This window comes from Ascaphus truei, chromosome 4 (assembly GCF_040206685.1).
Source record: "Ascaphus truei isolate aAscTru1 chromosome 4, aAscTru1.hap1, whole genome shotgun sequence".
NCBI lineage: Eukaryota > Metazoa > Chordata > Amphibia > Anura > Ascaphidae > Ascaphus > Ascaphus truei.
In genome coordinates, this window is record NC_134486.1 from 50,833,122 (window position 1) to 50,849,045 (window position 15,924).

Below are 15,924 nucleotides of genomic sequence, written 5' to 3' on the forward strand. Positions count from 1 at the left end.
CAAGGGAAGAGACACACAGGTGTAGAAGGCATTACCCCCACTCAACGCAAGAAACAAGAAAAATATTGCATGCTTTAAAGAGATAAAGCACGTATAACTATTTTCAATAGAGCAATGTATTTATTGCAATAACTATCGTGGTAGTGTTAAAGCATTGCGTTAACTGGTGCAATAACATCTGCTAAATCTTTGTATATGTGAGAGACAAGATGAGAGATGGGCGGGTGCGAGGGAGGAGAGAGCAGAAGTTCAGTGGTATGTAAGGAGGGGACAATTTGCATTAAGGCCCTAATGAGAGATTTGAGAATCGGCTTCTATTTCTTCAGGACCAAAGTGACACCAAGCACTTGCGTGTAGCGTGATTGCTCCTGGAGCGATTAGAACACGGCTGGTGGCCGGATAATGAAGCGAAGGCGGCTCCACTTCTGTTCCTAGTCGGCTGGCCTCTGTCAGTGGCTTCTATTTAGAGACTGGCACACCAGTCTTGCAATTCCATTCTCTAAAATAGAAGCCTGATCTGAATGCGCAGCTACAATACCGGCCTTTGAATAGGTACTCAGCAGCAAAAATGCGTGCGTTCTCTTCTGCAATATATGGTTCCCTCAAGAGCAGGCAGCTTGGTATACACCCAAAAGAAGTGTTCATGACCTACCTGCAAAGTCATTAGGCTTTCTAGGTACATCATAAGTGTAAAACGTTAAAGGGCCTATTTCATAATTTCCACTGAGCATTAATTACGTTATACATTTTTTTTAAATCAAATTTATCTTTTTTTGAAATGCACGTTTTAAAAAAAAAAAAAAAAAAAAAAATACATAAAATCCTAGTTGTTCATGCAAGGTCTATAAGCCTGCAGAAATAGCAAACATCACTACATATTCTCACACTATGGCTGTATTTATTTCATAATAAAAATAAATGATACTCTGGACTTAAAAATATAATTTCTTGGAAAAGTAAAAGGTGAAACACCAAGATAAACTGTGAAGACAGCCATTCACAAGACAACTTAAGATCCTCAAATACTAAATATTTTTCGCATAACTGTTTAAAATTTGTTTCATATCACACAACATATTTTCAATAATAAGTGAATGACAACTTTAAGTTGCAATGTTATACAGTAATAACACAAACCATTATACTGTAATTTCTGAAGATTAGCATTTTGTTTTCCCCTCAGTAAAAAAAAAAGAAAGGAGGGGCGATAACTGATGAATATTAATGCCACATGTATAGGATAAAGTGATGGTTGTCTTTAAGAATGGCTCCTTAAACTGTGCTACAACACAAAATATATAGCAATAGTGTAACACTGCTACCAGAAGCGTTTTCCAAGGAATAAATACAGTACACGTATTTGTTTGATAAAACTGAACACCAGTAATAACCTTCTATACAAAAAAGTATATGATAAATGAATGTGTACTGCAATATTATCAAAATGAAAAAAAAAGGGGGGGGGGGGCCCACAAAGCATTCTCATTCCCAGGTTCTGTATAGTTTATTTCTTAAAGGTGTATTCACTCTTAGGGAAACTGAAATAGTAATCTGTCTGTCAGGTCTAATTTTTGTTCAACAACCCAAAAAAAAAAAATGGATCTAGGCCATTTTTCTGACACTAAGTAATTATATATGGAAAATACTCCCCTGCATCTTTTATTATTCAGTTTCTTTATATATTGAGTAACGAAACCAGAAGAATAAAAAGCGTTTGTACAACAGAAGCAGGGGAAAAGGGTTGCGGTGGAGAGTAAAGTCATTCATGCTTTCCTTTTAATGCTATAGAAACATCAGCCCATTAAGAAGGACACATGGAATGGAAGTTCATTTTGATTTCTAATAGAAGTGAATACACCTCCAGCATGCTGTTTGACATTTATTTGCTTTAATTTTTAAGTAGCGATCGGTAATAAAACAGGTAGCAAAGAACTGACAGAAACACTGTAACTTGCCTGAATTTTACTCTCTGCAATTTCCCACTATTGGATTTGCAGGAGCCAAGGAGACATTTTCAAGCCAAGGTCCTTAATCAACAGGCCAGATTTTAAAGATTATTCCAAATAATCCATAATTAACCTTTGCCCAATTATCTCTAGGGCATCTTTGTCTTGCTCTGAAAATCTTGCCTGTTGTCTCGGACGATTGAATTTGAACTACCCTGTTCTACCTATGTAATAAAGCAATTACCAAATTGTGTGAACGGAACAGGAAACCTTTATCTATGCAACACATGTGGACAAAAATTTAACAAAAATGAAGAAACAAAAATACAGAAGGTTATTGGCTGATGTTCAACGTGACAGATCCAAATGTTCAGTCCACATCTCTGTAGCAGTTATTTCTTGTTTTTGGGTTGTGCTGCCATGTAGAGAGCTACAAGGCAGTAGATTGTTCCTCCAATGGTTAATGCCATAGTTGTCCGATACAGTAGTCGATCAGGAACGCCTTTTTTCAAATGTACAGGAAGCCCATCAGATTTCTTTGGAGGGGGGAAAAAGAAAAGTAGGTCGGAAACATACATATACACATTAAAAAAAACAAAAACCCACCATAAACAAATATATATTTTTATGCTTGCAATCAATAACAATTATAGAATACTCCACTTAAAATAAATATTTTTAGCATTTGTTTATCTAGAATTTAAAATCAGGGGGCCAATTCCTGAGATTTACTTTTTTACGTGACAGTAAAATTAAAGTAAAAATCAAAGCTGGGGCCGCCCAATAGAAAGCTGCTCAGGAAATGCATGTATGATACAATGAATTAAAGAATTTAAAAATAATTGAAACATCTCTCTCAAAGTGTGATGCTACCACAACTACATTTCCAGCCTCAGATCACCACTATTTTATTAATATGCCTACAGCTATTTAAAAAAGGGACTAATTTCATCCCCATCATCGCATATACAGCTGAGCCCTGTTATAACGCGGTGCTTGGGGTCCACATAAGGCAACCACGTTATAACAAGGATCGCAAAAAAAAAAAAAATGGCTGTCGCAATCAGGGATTCCACGTTGGTTGGAAGGGGAGAGCTGGGATTGCTCTGTGCTAAACCTCCGTCTGTCTCTCCACCGTCCCCCTCCCCCAGTGTCTCCAGCAGTCGGCGAGCTGCAGGCACTGCTAGTAGTAAGTGGAGTGTGCACGGCTCATGGCTGCAGCCTCCCTCTTCATGTCCATTTTACTCACATCTCCCAAGCCACTGATCACCCCCCACTGCAGCCCCTTCTCCTCAACTGCCTCTCACTGCCAAACCTTTCAGGGATGCCAGGGAAGCCTGCCCGGTCTGCACACCCTGGTAAGAGGACAGGAGAGAAGCAAAGGAGGGACTGGAAGCTGAAGAGAGAGAACGGGGACCTGGGAGCTGCTGTGGTCACTGACACATGGCAGGAATCCCAGCTGCTGACACTAGTGATGTGTATACAGTGAGAGACAGGCGACTGATAAAACTGTGGAACTGTTGGGTATAATAAGGGAGTACTGTTAACCTCTTCAGTTACAGTGACCCTTATGCTGAAATTCTGCCATGTGGTTCATATATTTGGGGGCAGAATGTGCATGATTAAGTTCCCCAGTCAATTTTCAATTCAGTATATCTCCAATACTGTGCCTGTCAGACTGTTTGTGGTGCATATATATTTTGTGTTATATCACACTAAACACTAGAAAAGTAGAAAAGTAGAAATTCGCACTCAAGATAGAAACAAGTGAAAATCAGAATGTCATTTACTGTATGTGAAAAAAACAAACACCATGTACAACAAAAACAGGAGCTTAAAATAAACAAATTTCGCAATAATAGAAACATGACAAATGCAACAAATGAAATTATAAGTATTTTCTATCTAAGGGCCTCATGCAGAGAGCATCGTTATTTCAAAACTCGCCATTTTTTGTTCAATTTCGCGCAGAAAACGGCAGAAAATGGCGAGTTACGAAAAACGCGCCAATTTTTTTTTCCTATGTCTAAAACTCGCCCCGCGGCTGGCGAGAACCTCCATCTCGCCATTTTTAAAACTCTCCGAATGCAGAAAGGTGCAAACGGCATGTAGCGGCTGTTCGCGCCAAAAAATGGCGCGATTCTCGCATTTTTGCCGCGCCAGGAAAAGATGGCAAGATGGCGCTCGCCGCCTATAGTAAAGGGGAAAAAAAAGGCGCGAATTTGTTTTTACATGTTTCTGAAGCGCGCATCTCGCCAATTTAAACTCGCCACACGCATCCATGTTAAACATAGCAGAATTCGCACTTTTCTGCATATGGAGAATAAAACTCTCCAAAAAAGCTACTTTTTATGAAATTCGCCACTTTTAAAATTCTATGCTCTCTGCATGAGGCCCTAAGCTCGCAGTCCAAGAACACTAAAAAAAAGAAAAAGGAGGTGGTGCTTATAAAAAAAGGTGCGCAACACTGGGATAGGTGAACCAAAATCAAGAACCAAAAAAACCTCACAAACAACTCACAAGAACAATGCAAAGGAAAAATAATACTAAAACAAGGGGTAAGGGGGGGGGGGGGGGGCAATGTTTCCCAACGGTTCTAAAACACTGCGGTACTTCCCTTATTGGTCGCCTATGTGTATACCTAGCAAAATAGCAATGTCCGTCACGGGATCAGATCAGGAAGAAATGTAGGGGTTTAGGACTGTCGGGAACGGACCTAAAGATTGCGTTTTTCCTCGAAACATTGCCCCACTTGTTGTAGTATTATTTTTCCTTTGCATTGTTCTGAGTAATGTTTTTATGGTTTTTCGTTCACATATCCCAGTGTTAAACACCTTTTTTTTTTACCAGAACCTCCACCTGCATTTAATTTCATCCACCTGTATTTAATTTCATTCATTGCATTTGTCATGTTGCTACTATTGTGAATGTTTATTTTAAGCTCCTATTTTTAGCATAAAATAAAAGGGTGTTCAGTTGTGAACTGGATATATCTTGCTCACGGATAGGGTAGTTCAGATGAAGAAGAGAGGGGGAAAAAAAAAAAAAGCAGTTGCTGCTTAGGATCTTGTGGTAAAATACAGCAAAAACTAAAATCTGTGAGAAAGAGATCCTATTTAGCACACACCATGTGTATATGCAGGGCTTGACAAATGCACTCGCCTGGAGCATGTGCATTTTAGCCGGAGGCGACCCATCATTCACCCGTATTGTTCTTACGCTATCTGTGTAGCGTAGGAAGAATAGAGCATAGAACAGAGCGCCTGCGTGGACAGGGTAGAGGAGCTTTGTGTGGCTGAGGCCACATCCAATAAGATTGTGGGAGGGGCGGAGTGCCGTCAGGCAGAAGCCACTAGGAGTGTTGCGGTGGATGTGGCTGCGTACTGTGGCGGCAGAGGACAGGTGTTGATGGCATTGCGGGACACGGACACACAGGAGGGGAGGGGGGGGAGGAGGGCGAGGACAGGAGAGCGAGGACGGAGGGGAGAGGGGGGGGAGAGCGAGGACAGGAGAGCGAGGACGGAGAGGGGGGGAGGAGAGCGAGGACGGAGGGGAGAGGGGGGGGGGGAGAGAGCGAGGACGGAGGGGAGAGAGGGGGCGGAGGGGAGAGAGGGGGGGAGAGAGAGCGAGGACGGAGGGGAGAGGGGGGGAGAGAGAGCGAGGACGGAGGGGAGAGGGGGGGAGAGAGCGAGGACGGAGGGGAGAGGGGGGGGAGAGATGGAGGACCGAGGGGGGGGAGAGAGCGAGGACGGAGGGGAGAGGGGGGGAGAGAGCGAGGATGGAGGGGAGAGGGGGGGAGAGAGAGCGAGGATAGCGAGGATGGAGGGGAGAGGAAGGATGGAGGGAGAGGGAGGAGATGCAGAATTGTAGACTTGTGCCACTACAGATGTGACAGATTTTATTTTCCTAAAACAATGGGAAAAGAATGGTGCAGAGAGACGCAGAATTTTTCTTATTAGGAATTTATTCCATTTAAAAATAATTGGGGGCTGGGCCAGATGGCAAGTAACTTTTTTGGGTAATTTGTCAAGCCCTGGTTATATGAATAGATTTTTACATGAATTAAGTATTCTATTTAAAGAGGGGAGACATACAACTGTGCTCACGCAATTCTAATAGTAGAACTTAGTAACAAAGAACATAGACCAACATGTGGTCATTTTTAATCGTGATAATGATCAAGCTAAACCAATACAGGAGCAGCCTGTGAGGTAAAGTAGTATTGTTAGTTGTTATATGCTGGACAAATATTTGTTCTTTCTGAGGCAATCTATATTTAAATAAAGCTTAGAAACACACTATTCCTAGTACTCTGGTATAGGATAGTACTTGAGAAGATCACCTTTGAGGGAGCTGGAATAGTAGGGGGTCAAAGCATATTGAGATAGGTAATTAGTTTCAAAGCGACTACAAGAGTGGTTATTAATTCTGAGTAGTCTTTAGTTAGAACGATGCTCTCTCTTGCCAGCCAAGTAATAATATACAGCCGAGGTGCGCAAAGTGGTGGACGCGCCCCCTGAGATTCACTGCGAGGGGGGCACGGCGATTACATAGGCCCCCGCAAACCTTAATTACCTTGATTCAGACGCTCCTGGTGACGCATCGCCATGGCAATGCGGCGTCAAATGATGTCACGTTGCCATGACAACGTGATGTCATGATGCCAGGACGTCAGAATCAAGGTAAGAGGGTGGGCACAGGAAGAAAAGAAAAAAAAGAGAAGGGTTGCGTTCCCTGCACCAGTACGTTGCTTTTCTTCCGTTTTCAAAAGGAGTGCTGATTCCTATCTTGTTTTGTATAAACATTTAACATATATTCCAACGTTCTTCCGTAGTTACCTGGAACAGTTTCTGTAGGTCTGGCACTCTATTTTTCCCCAGGTATTCTGCAGCTGTTGCCGATTCAGAGGCCAATTTTGTTGGTGTGGCAAAAATAGTGGCTGGTCCTTCCGAGGAAATGGATGGTCTGAGCCCCTACAAAGAAAATAAAGGAAGCATAAAACCAGTGTGCATCATTTACGTTAGCGCCTTCCAAAATTATGTTCTAACTCTACAAACACTTCTTCCCCATATTCTTTTCTGTAATTGAAGGTACCCCTAGGCTTTGCAGCAGGGGTATATGTACAGGAACATTTACAGCCCATCCACAATGAAATATTAAAGGAGCAATCAAACCATTTTTTTCCACTTTCATTTTTTTATATAGATTTGAACAGGGATAAGTTAAGCTCCAGGGACCTCTTGCTTCCAGAAATACTTACCTCCAAACGGGGTGCCGGTATCTACTGCAGTTTAAAGCCCACAGTCACATGGGCAAATAGGAAGTCAGACAGGATGACGTCACAGTTTCCTATTAGCCTGCAGGGCCAAGTAGCTTTGAAAAGCACCCATAATGTGAACCATGAAATATCTTTAAATATAATATACAAAACAATTAAATAGTTCTCAAAACCAACACACACACACACCAACAAAAAACCCCACTAAATATACTTTACAAAAGGATTGGACATGCTGGCCATATCCACAATGTTCTGGAAATCAGGGGTGCGCAAACTGGGGGGAATTTTTGTTGGGGAGGCGCGGGTGGTTTCAGATGCCCTACGCACTTCCCACCAGGCATTTAATTAAATACCGGGGGATCGCATGAGGCCCCTGCAACACTCCACATACCGGGATTTAGCCACCTGCGCGACGTGTCGTCACGGCAACATGGCGTCAAATGACATCACACGCGCAGCGGGGCGGCGCGAGAGCCGGGGAAGGGAAGACAAGGGGGCGCAGCTTCAACAGTTTGCGCTTTCCTGCTGTAAATTGTCAGTCAAGGTGAAATATATTCATTTCTTTATCCTACAACATTAATACTCTTCTCAATGAAGAAAATGTACTCTGCATACAGCAGCACAACATAAAGTACAAGTTGTACTATTAAGTGATATTCGAACACACCAAGATGTTGATAAAAAGCAATGAGGTAATAAAGCCTTTGTAAAAATGCTAATATTTTTATGAAAACCATTTCCCTCCATCTACTAAAACTGCCTATAAAACAGGTTGTTTACAAAAAATATACTTCCAACCTTTGGGCTCTCATTTGTTAGTCATCGTGACTGACTAGCTATACATATCCGTGTCTCACAGGAAAATGTCAACCTAGTACCAGTCATGATAAACAAAACACTGATTTTTTGCGACGTGAACATATGGCACCTGGAGACCTTGTCCATAAACCTCAGCCAAAGAAAAAAAAAAAACCAAGCTTGTTTTCAAATACAGAAAATTGCCTACAACAGCTGAAAAAAAAAACAAAACAAATTTGTGGCAATTTAATCAGTTGCATATTGCTAAAAATAAAAAAAAAAACATTGGAGATTAACAAACATTTTTTCATAAACCCCAATAGTGTGTTTAAAAAAAAAACAAAAAAAAACCAAACAAACATGTTTGCTACGGACGTTATTTCTACCTACGCAGAAAAAACAAGTGGATTTAAAGAAGAAGAAGATGTTAAGACTGCCAACCTCCAGTGTCAAGCACATACTCCTCATATTTACCATGTATATCTGCCATTAAAATAAATAAATAAAACACTGAATGAACGTCGTGTCTTGCAGGAGCAATCCATGCAATATTCTACATATTTATAAAATCAGTTTTGCAGTATTAGATAATACTTACTTTTTTTATTTTATGCTCTAAATGCCATTTTTAATGAGTTTTAATATACGGATTATCCTTTGTTTGTTTTAGCCCTCCTAGCCGCCCAAGATCTTTTTAACCCTTTCCTGTTTGTGATAATTTGTTGCCAATCTTCCCAGCAGTTTGAGCTGCAAACTGCAACAATAGATAATGTTACCGTCGTAATATAAGAATACATAGTAGCTGCTGAGTTTTAACCATTAAAAGGATTTTAATGTAATAATAATAATTTCTCACACTGATTACTACGAGTGCATTCATTGGGGAATCTTTGTCTGTGTTCAGAATGTTAACATTGAATTAGTCAGTTCTGCCCCCAAAAACAAAACACGTGCACTTCTTTTGTAACCACTTGTCAAAACACCAGAAAGAAAGGCCTATTTATGTCTAAATGCCACTTGCTGTTGTGGTTAATATCAGCACCACTGCTGTACAACACTTCTCATGAAGGTGTGAAATTATATTTAAGAGACACCAATGTCAAGGTAACCTTGATGCCTGTCAAAAGGAGGAGACCAGAAAAGGAATTTTTCTCTCAAAAATATAATTACAACTGTGGAAATATTCTTTACAAAAAAAAGTGCTCCCAGAAGAATATGTAGCAGTAAATATTGTTTCTTTTTACTGCAGAAAAATATTTGGTGTTCCTCAGTGCTATTTTTTTTCAGTGTCCATACTCCCTTTGTGTTGCCTTTGTCTCTTACCTGTGACTGGGCTGCTACAAGGAGGTGGAGCTTAAAAGGAAATGATGCTTAATTTCCAGGTTTGAATTGATTTTAGCTGGAAGTGCAGGATGATCGATTGGTGGTGTTTTTCCAGTGTTATTCGGTTAAAAATGAGAACCGGAACCCCTATTCATTAATTTGTCCTTAAAGTAACTGTTTTAACCCTGCTCAAAATAAATATGCTTTTTTTAATCCTTTTGGGTCTGTTGAATTGAAGCTCAGCAGCTTCTTATGTTTATCTGACCAACGATTCTTCCAAATTCCTAAACATCAGACAATTCACCTCTAGTTGATGACTGGAAGACATAAAACCCTCCACAGCTCTTGCTAAATGTGGAAAAGTGAATAGCTTAAATTTTCAATTACATTTGTTACCCCTTTGAAGCAGTTTTTTTTTTAAACTATAAACAATGGGTCCCCCCGGAATTAAATCCCTCCACACTTTTACAGGATGAGATACTGGAGCATAAGACTGCAGGCCAACAGGAAGCCACGTCATCGGTTTGCAGCTTTCTATTGGACGGCCATTTAAATTCCACTAGCGAAACATCAGCTAGTTCTCAGGACCAGGGGGCTCCAGGAACTGGAAATAGCACGGTTCAACTCTGAGGAGCCCTCAGTTCCCATCCCATACAGGGGGAAAAAAAAAGTCAACAATTTCACAAAAGTACGTAACCAATTAAATGTTTTAAACACATATTGGGTAAAATCCACCATCAAAAAGGCTAAACAATGTTTTGTTATATATATATATATATATATATATATATACAGTGTTCGACAAACCTATACATTTGCTCGCCCCGGGCGAGTGGACTTAACCCCCGGGCGAGTAAATATTGGCCCAAGCAGCACACGTTTGGTACTAGGTGGCGAGTAGATTTTTTTGTGTGGCGAGTAGATTTTTTGGTGATTTGTCAACCACTGTGTATATATATATATATATATATATATATATATATATATATATATATATAATTTTATCCAATTAGCCTGAACGAATAATTGACCAAGTGTGACTTGTCCAAAGGATACTCAATCAGAAAAATATTGATGTTTCCTCTTTTTGTGTACTTCCTTAAAAACCAAGATTGGTGTATGTGTAGAAACGATGATTCACAACACGTATTTACCAAGCAAATGTATTAGTTTTTACCTACGGCTATATGAACTGTGACAATTTTGTTAAAAATATATCTATATTTTTTAAATGTATTATTTTTAATGTCTTTGTGAAAACCACATAATGTTAACTAACCCTGGTTAGTTACAGTGAACCATTATCTCTCAGAAGAGGAAAAAGGGGCCTTTTTGTACAGAAGCATATACAGTATCTCCAGAGTAGAACATGTATATATTCAAAGGTAAACATTACTGTGCTGAATCCACACGAAATTAAGAGGTTACAGCAAAAACAAAATGTATTCCACGAAGTTAAAATGTTTAAGTGATGTGTGGTGCTTTATGCATCATTTGAATACAAAACTGAAATAATTTTTCACATAACTAATTAACATCCTTGGCAGACAATTACAGCAATGTAGCAACTCAAAATAAAAATAAATAAAAATAAATACAAAAAACACACCACAGGACGTGCTCCGGGGGCAAGATATTAACATTATATTCATTTGCCAAGGCTGTCACTTGATAATAAAGTGTACTGCAATAAGTAAACCATTACCAAGACTCCGAAGTCAGCTACTGTAAATTCCGTTATATCACTCACTTTACCTTTAGTGCTTATGAAAATAGAAAAGTACTGTAGCTACTTTATGATCATGGTCAGGCTAAAAAAGATGCTCATGTCTGTCTTTCAGTTGCATTATGTAGAGCCTAATAACTTTTCTTACCATATGCCTTTCAACTCTAAGGCCTAGGACATAGTGCAATCAGCGTCGCTGAGGCGGGCTGAGTCGCACTGAACAGATGCACAAAGCCCCTGCATCTGTAATCAGCGCGGCTATAGTTTCTCCCTCCGCATGCGCGCTGATGCGTGCGGAGTCTGAGAAACTTCCCCGAGACAGGCAGTTTCGAAATTTGCCGCTCGGGGAAGCGGAGGAGCGGTCACGTGACCGCTCCCATCCAATTGGAGCGGGGGACTAGCCCCGCCTCCTGGCAGGCCCCGCCCCGACCCCTGAGCGCTCTCACTGCCTCGCCTGCAAGGACAGGAAAAGCCCCATTTTCAGCAGACGAGGCAGAGCAGGAGCCCCCCAACACACTATGTCCCAAGCCTAAGAAAATATAGCAAACTAAAATAAGTGCATAGAAAAAGAAATACAGGTCTACTTTTGTAGTTACAGAGCAAGTATTTTCTTATAGCAAAGCTCCTTTGAAAAATTACTTTTTTTTCATTTATATTAGTTTCATTCTTTATTTGTAAATTATGGCTTTTTTCCAGTGTATTTAAAACAAAATAAGTATCTACGATCACAAAAAAAGTACCAATATTGAAAGCAATCCTATGTTGTCACACCCTCATAACATTGTGCTGTGGTGTATGTTGGTAAATCATAGATGTAGAAAAAAAAAATAACAGTAGACCAGCGGTTTCCAACTTTTTTTTTTTGTTAAAAACCCCTATAATTATTTTGTGAAATTCCGCATAACCCTATCCCTCTCGTATAGTGCATCTGAGATCAGATGCATTGTAAATTCTTCTGTATTTGGAACAATTTTCAAATTATTTAAATATTGAAGGGAACCCATTAGGGATGCCCGGGGAACCCAAGGGTTACTAGAAACCCCTGTTGGAAAAAAAAACCTGGTGTAGACAGAAGTATTAGTTTATTGAAAAGCATTGCTGTAGAATACTTTCCAAAATGTAACATTTATTTTTCTAGTTTTTGCAATATCACACATACCAGGTATGGCAACAACAATTAAGGTTGGGACAGCAACGTGGCCTTATTTAAAAGAAAAGACCATCGCTAGAAAAAACATTCACGGGAGCACCAGAGCATGTAGTGTCCTTCGGCACAAAAAAAAAAAAAAAATAATGATAGCCAAAAGAAAATGTAGATAATATTTTATTTAATATCCCAAACAGTATAATTTATTATTACCAAATTACACTGGAGGTTTCACAAGCATAGAAGGGATGTCGTGTATATATATATACACTGTTCGACAAACCTATACATTTGCTCGCCCCGGGCGAGTGGATTTAACCCCCGGGCGAGTAAATATTGGCCCAAGCAGCACACGTTTGGTACTAGGTGGCGAGTAGATTTTTTTGTGTGGCGAGTAGATTTTTTGGTGATTTGTCAACCACTATATATATATATATATATATATATATATATATATATATATATATATATATATATATATATACATACCCCGGTTTAAGGACACTCACGAGTAAGTACATATTGCTCAATAGGCAAACGGCAGCTCGCGCATGCGTCTGTCAGCACGTCCTGAATAGCAATACCAGCTCCCTACCTGTACCGAAGCTGTGCGCAAGCGGGGAGACTATAGAGCCTGTTACACATGCGTTATTTACATCAGTTAGGCACGTATATGATGATTGCAGTACAGTACATGCATCGATAAGTGGGAAAAAGGTAGTGCTTCACTTTAAGTACATTTTCGCTTTACATACATGCTCCGGTCCCATTGCGTACGTTAATGCGGGGTATGTATATATATATATATATATATATATATATATATATATATATATGCAAATACAACTGTATGCTCATAACTTAACACACACACACACACACACACACACACACACACACACACACACACACACACACACACACACACACACACACACACACACACACACACACACACACACACACACACACACACACACACACACCATGAACCTCAAAGGGCTAATTTCTTCCACTCCATAGCCCACGGGGCCCGATTCTGCAAATAACATTCATTACATCACTCAGTGCAGTTTCCATTTGCAATTACTTCACTGCTAGAGGGGTCTATAAAACATTGCTTATTCTTTAAAGATACCCAATCTAATTTATTCTAGAAATTATTTTCTTAACTGCCAAAAAAAGCCTCTAAATTGCTGATTAATACTCCATGTCACATAATATTACCAACTTACCCACTCACAGCCAGAGAGGTCTGCGACACCTTGCTTAGGCTATATAAAATAAAATAGCTACTTACACCACCTATCAACACAAATGTAATGGTATAAAAAAGGAGTAGGGTGCACCCAAGGGATAACGTATAGTGAAAAAAAATCAGGATCCAAGAAAGGGTCTCAAACAAAGCCCTTATTGCAGTGCACTCAAAGGCCCTAGAGCAGGGTTCGGCAACCTGTGGATCTTTCTGATCCTACTTGCGACTCTCTGCAGGTTGCCGACCCCTAGCTGCTGCCTCTCTCCCTCACTGTCCTGGCTGTGGTGGGGCCCGGCCCTCTTGTTGCGGCCGGATCCAGCGTCTCCCCAGCTGCTTGCCTGCCTCTACTGTACTGTCCCACACCGGTGCGCACCGAAAGTGCGTGCGGCAACTTCTGGCGAGAGCCGAAGTCACAGAGCCATGCGTGGGCAGTACAGGAGAGAAGCTGGGGAGATGTTGGGTTCGGCGGCAGCAGCAAGAGGCCCAGCCAGCGCCCCCCCTCTCTCGCAGCAGGATAGTGAGGGAGAGGCAGCAGCTATGGGTCGGCAACCTGCAGAGAGCCGCACCGGCCCCCCACACCCTCCCCCCCAGCAGGATAGTGAAGGAGAGAGGCCCAATGTAAATAAATATATATATATATATATATATATATATATTTTTAATGTGTGTACTAGGGGCCGTGTATGTGTTTTTTGGGGAGGGTAATGTATGTATTGTGTATTTGTAAATGACACTTTTGCACAGAAAAACAATTTAAAAAAACTAAATAAAGGGATTTATTATTGTGAAATGCATTTTATTCCCCCCACATATTTTGACTTATGTTAATTTGATAAAACCAACTTCCACTGTAATTCATAAAGGGACTAGGAGCAGCTCATTGACTAAAGACACACGCAGTAAAACAATGACACCGAGTTTGAATCGGGGGGGGGGGGCCTGGTTCAATTCCTGGTGTCAGCTCCTTTTGACCGTGGGCAAGTCACAATCTCCCTGTGCCTCATAGAATGTAATCTCACTTGGGCAGGGACTGTGTCTGTAAAAATCCTATGTGCTGCGTACCGCGCACTATACTGTAAGCGTGAAGTGAGTCACATTGGGAGAAACATGGTATAATAAAGTTATTATACATAGTGTTATAATTATAATACCCATTGTCAGTCCTTTTTAGCCATCACTACATTGGTGGTCTGATGGGACTGCAAACCACTGCTTAACATCCATGATGTGCAGATACAACCGCGTAACCCATTCGATGCCTTTGGCAGCGAGAGGGTTAAGCTATTAACTCCTTCACTACAAGACGGTTTCTCAGCACGGGTCTTCCTGTGCTTGATGCTCAGTGTCTGCAGACCCAGCCTCGTGTCAGGCTCCCCTGCATAGCCCGAGTCCCTCTGAAGGTCAGTGACGGGGACTCCTCTCCAACCTTCATCACCGCGCTTACCTCCTGCCCCCAACTACCATGGCAACTACCAACGACCCCCCCCTCACCTGCGGGATGTAGGCCTCGGACGGGACCGCCCCGACCAGTCTCTGGGAGAAGCCGCTGAACTTATAATACATATTGCCGACCTCAGGCTCACTGCGGGACGTCTGGCAACCAGGAGAGGAAAGGACCCCGGGGTGGGTGTCGACGCGTGATGACGTCAAAGGCAGGCCGTCACATTGCCTACTGGGAAGCCAAGTGAAGCGGTAGTTGGATTGTGGCAGTTCATGTGCATTGGACGCTGGGGGACGAATATCCCTGGTCTCAAGCTGAATTACGTGTGGTGGGAAGGACAGAACAGGCAACATCAAGGGCAGCCTTGTGTCACCTTGCGCTGTCAAAGTGAAGCACATTGCGCCGCCGCGACGCACAGCCAGTATATTAACTTATCTGTAACGAAATGAATTTAGTTGGTGAAAATACATTAGGTTTGCCATTTAGCAGAAAGCGGCCACTTTGATCCATGTGGTAACTTGCAGACTGTAGCATTTCTCTATGTATTTATACATTGTTACTATGGTCAGCACTTCCTTTGTTAAAGACAATTTTTCTCGCCCCAATACCTCAATTACACTGGCGTTTTGTAGACACTATCGTTGATTTGATAAAGTCTTATTTAAATATCGTTAACCATTTGCTTTATACTATAACGGCAATACAATTGGCCACTGGTATGACTCCTTTGTATTGTATTGTATGTCTTTATTTATATAGCGCCATTAGTGTACATAGCGCTTCACAGTAGTAATACATGTGGTAATCAAATAAATAACAGATAATATAAATAACAGATCATGGGAATAAGTGCTTTAGACATAAAAGTAACATTTCGGAAGAGGAGTCCCTGCCCCGAGGAGCTTACAGTCTAATTGGTAGGTAGGTAGAACGTACAGAGACAGGGGGAGGGAGTTCTGGTAAGTGCGTCTGCAGGGGGCCAAGCTTTATGGATCCTGTGTTCAGAA

The 15,924-nt window shown here is 41.1% G+C and overlaps 1 protein-coding gene across 1 annotated transcript; it reads right to left on the reverse strand.

The window, feature by feature from the left end:
- Window positions 1-878: 878 nt before the first annotated feature.
- Window positions 879-15,125, reverse strand: COX7A2L (cytochrome c oxidase subunit 7A2 like). Its single transcript, XM_075595751.1, has 3 exons — window positions 14,968-15,125; window positions 6,785-6,919; window positions 879-2,482 (listed from the first exon to the last, which is right to left on the reverse strand). Exons 1-3 carry the CDS (start codon window positions 15,037-15,039, stop codon window positions 2,339-2,341), a joined length of 351 nt encoding a protein of 116 aa, XP_075451866.1. The 5' UTR covers window positions 15,040-15,125; the 3' UTR covers window positions 879-2,338.
- Window positions 15,126-15,924: the final 799 nt, after the last annotated feature.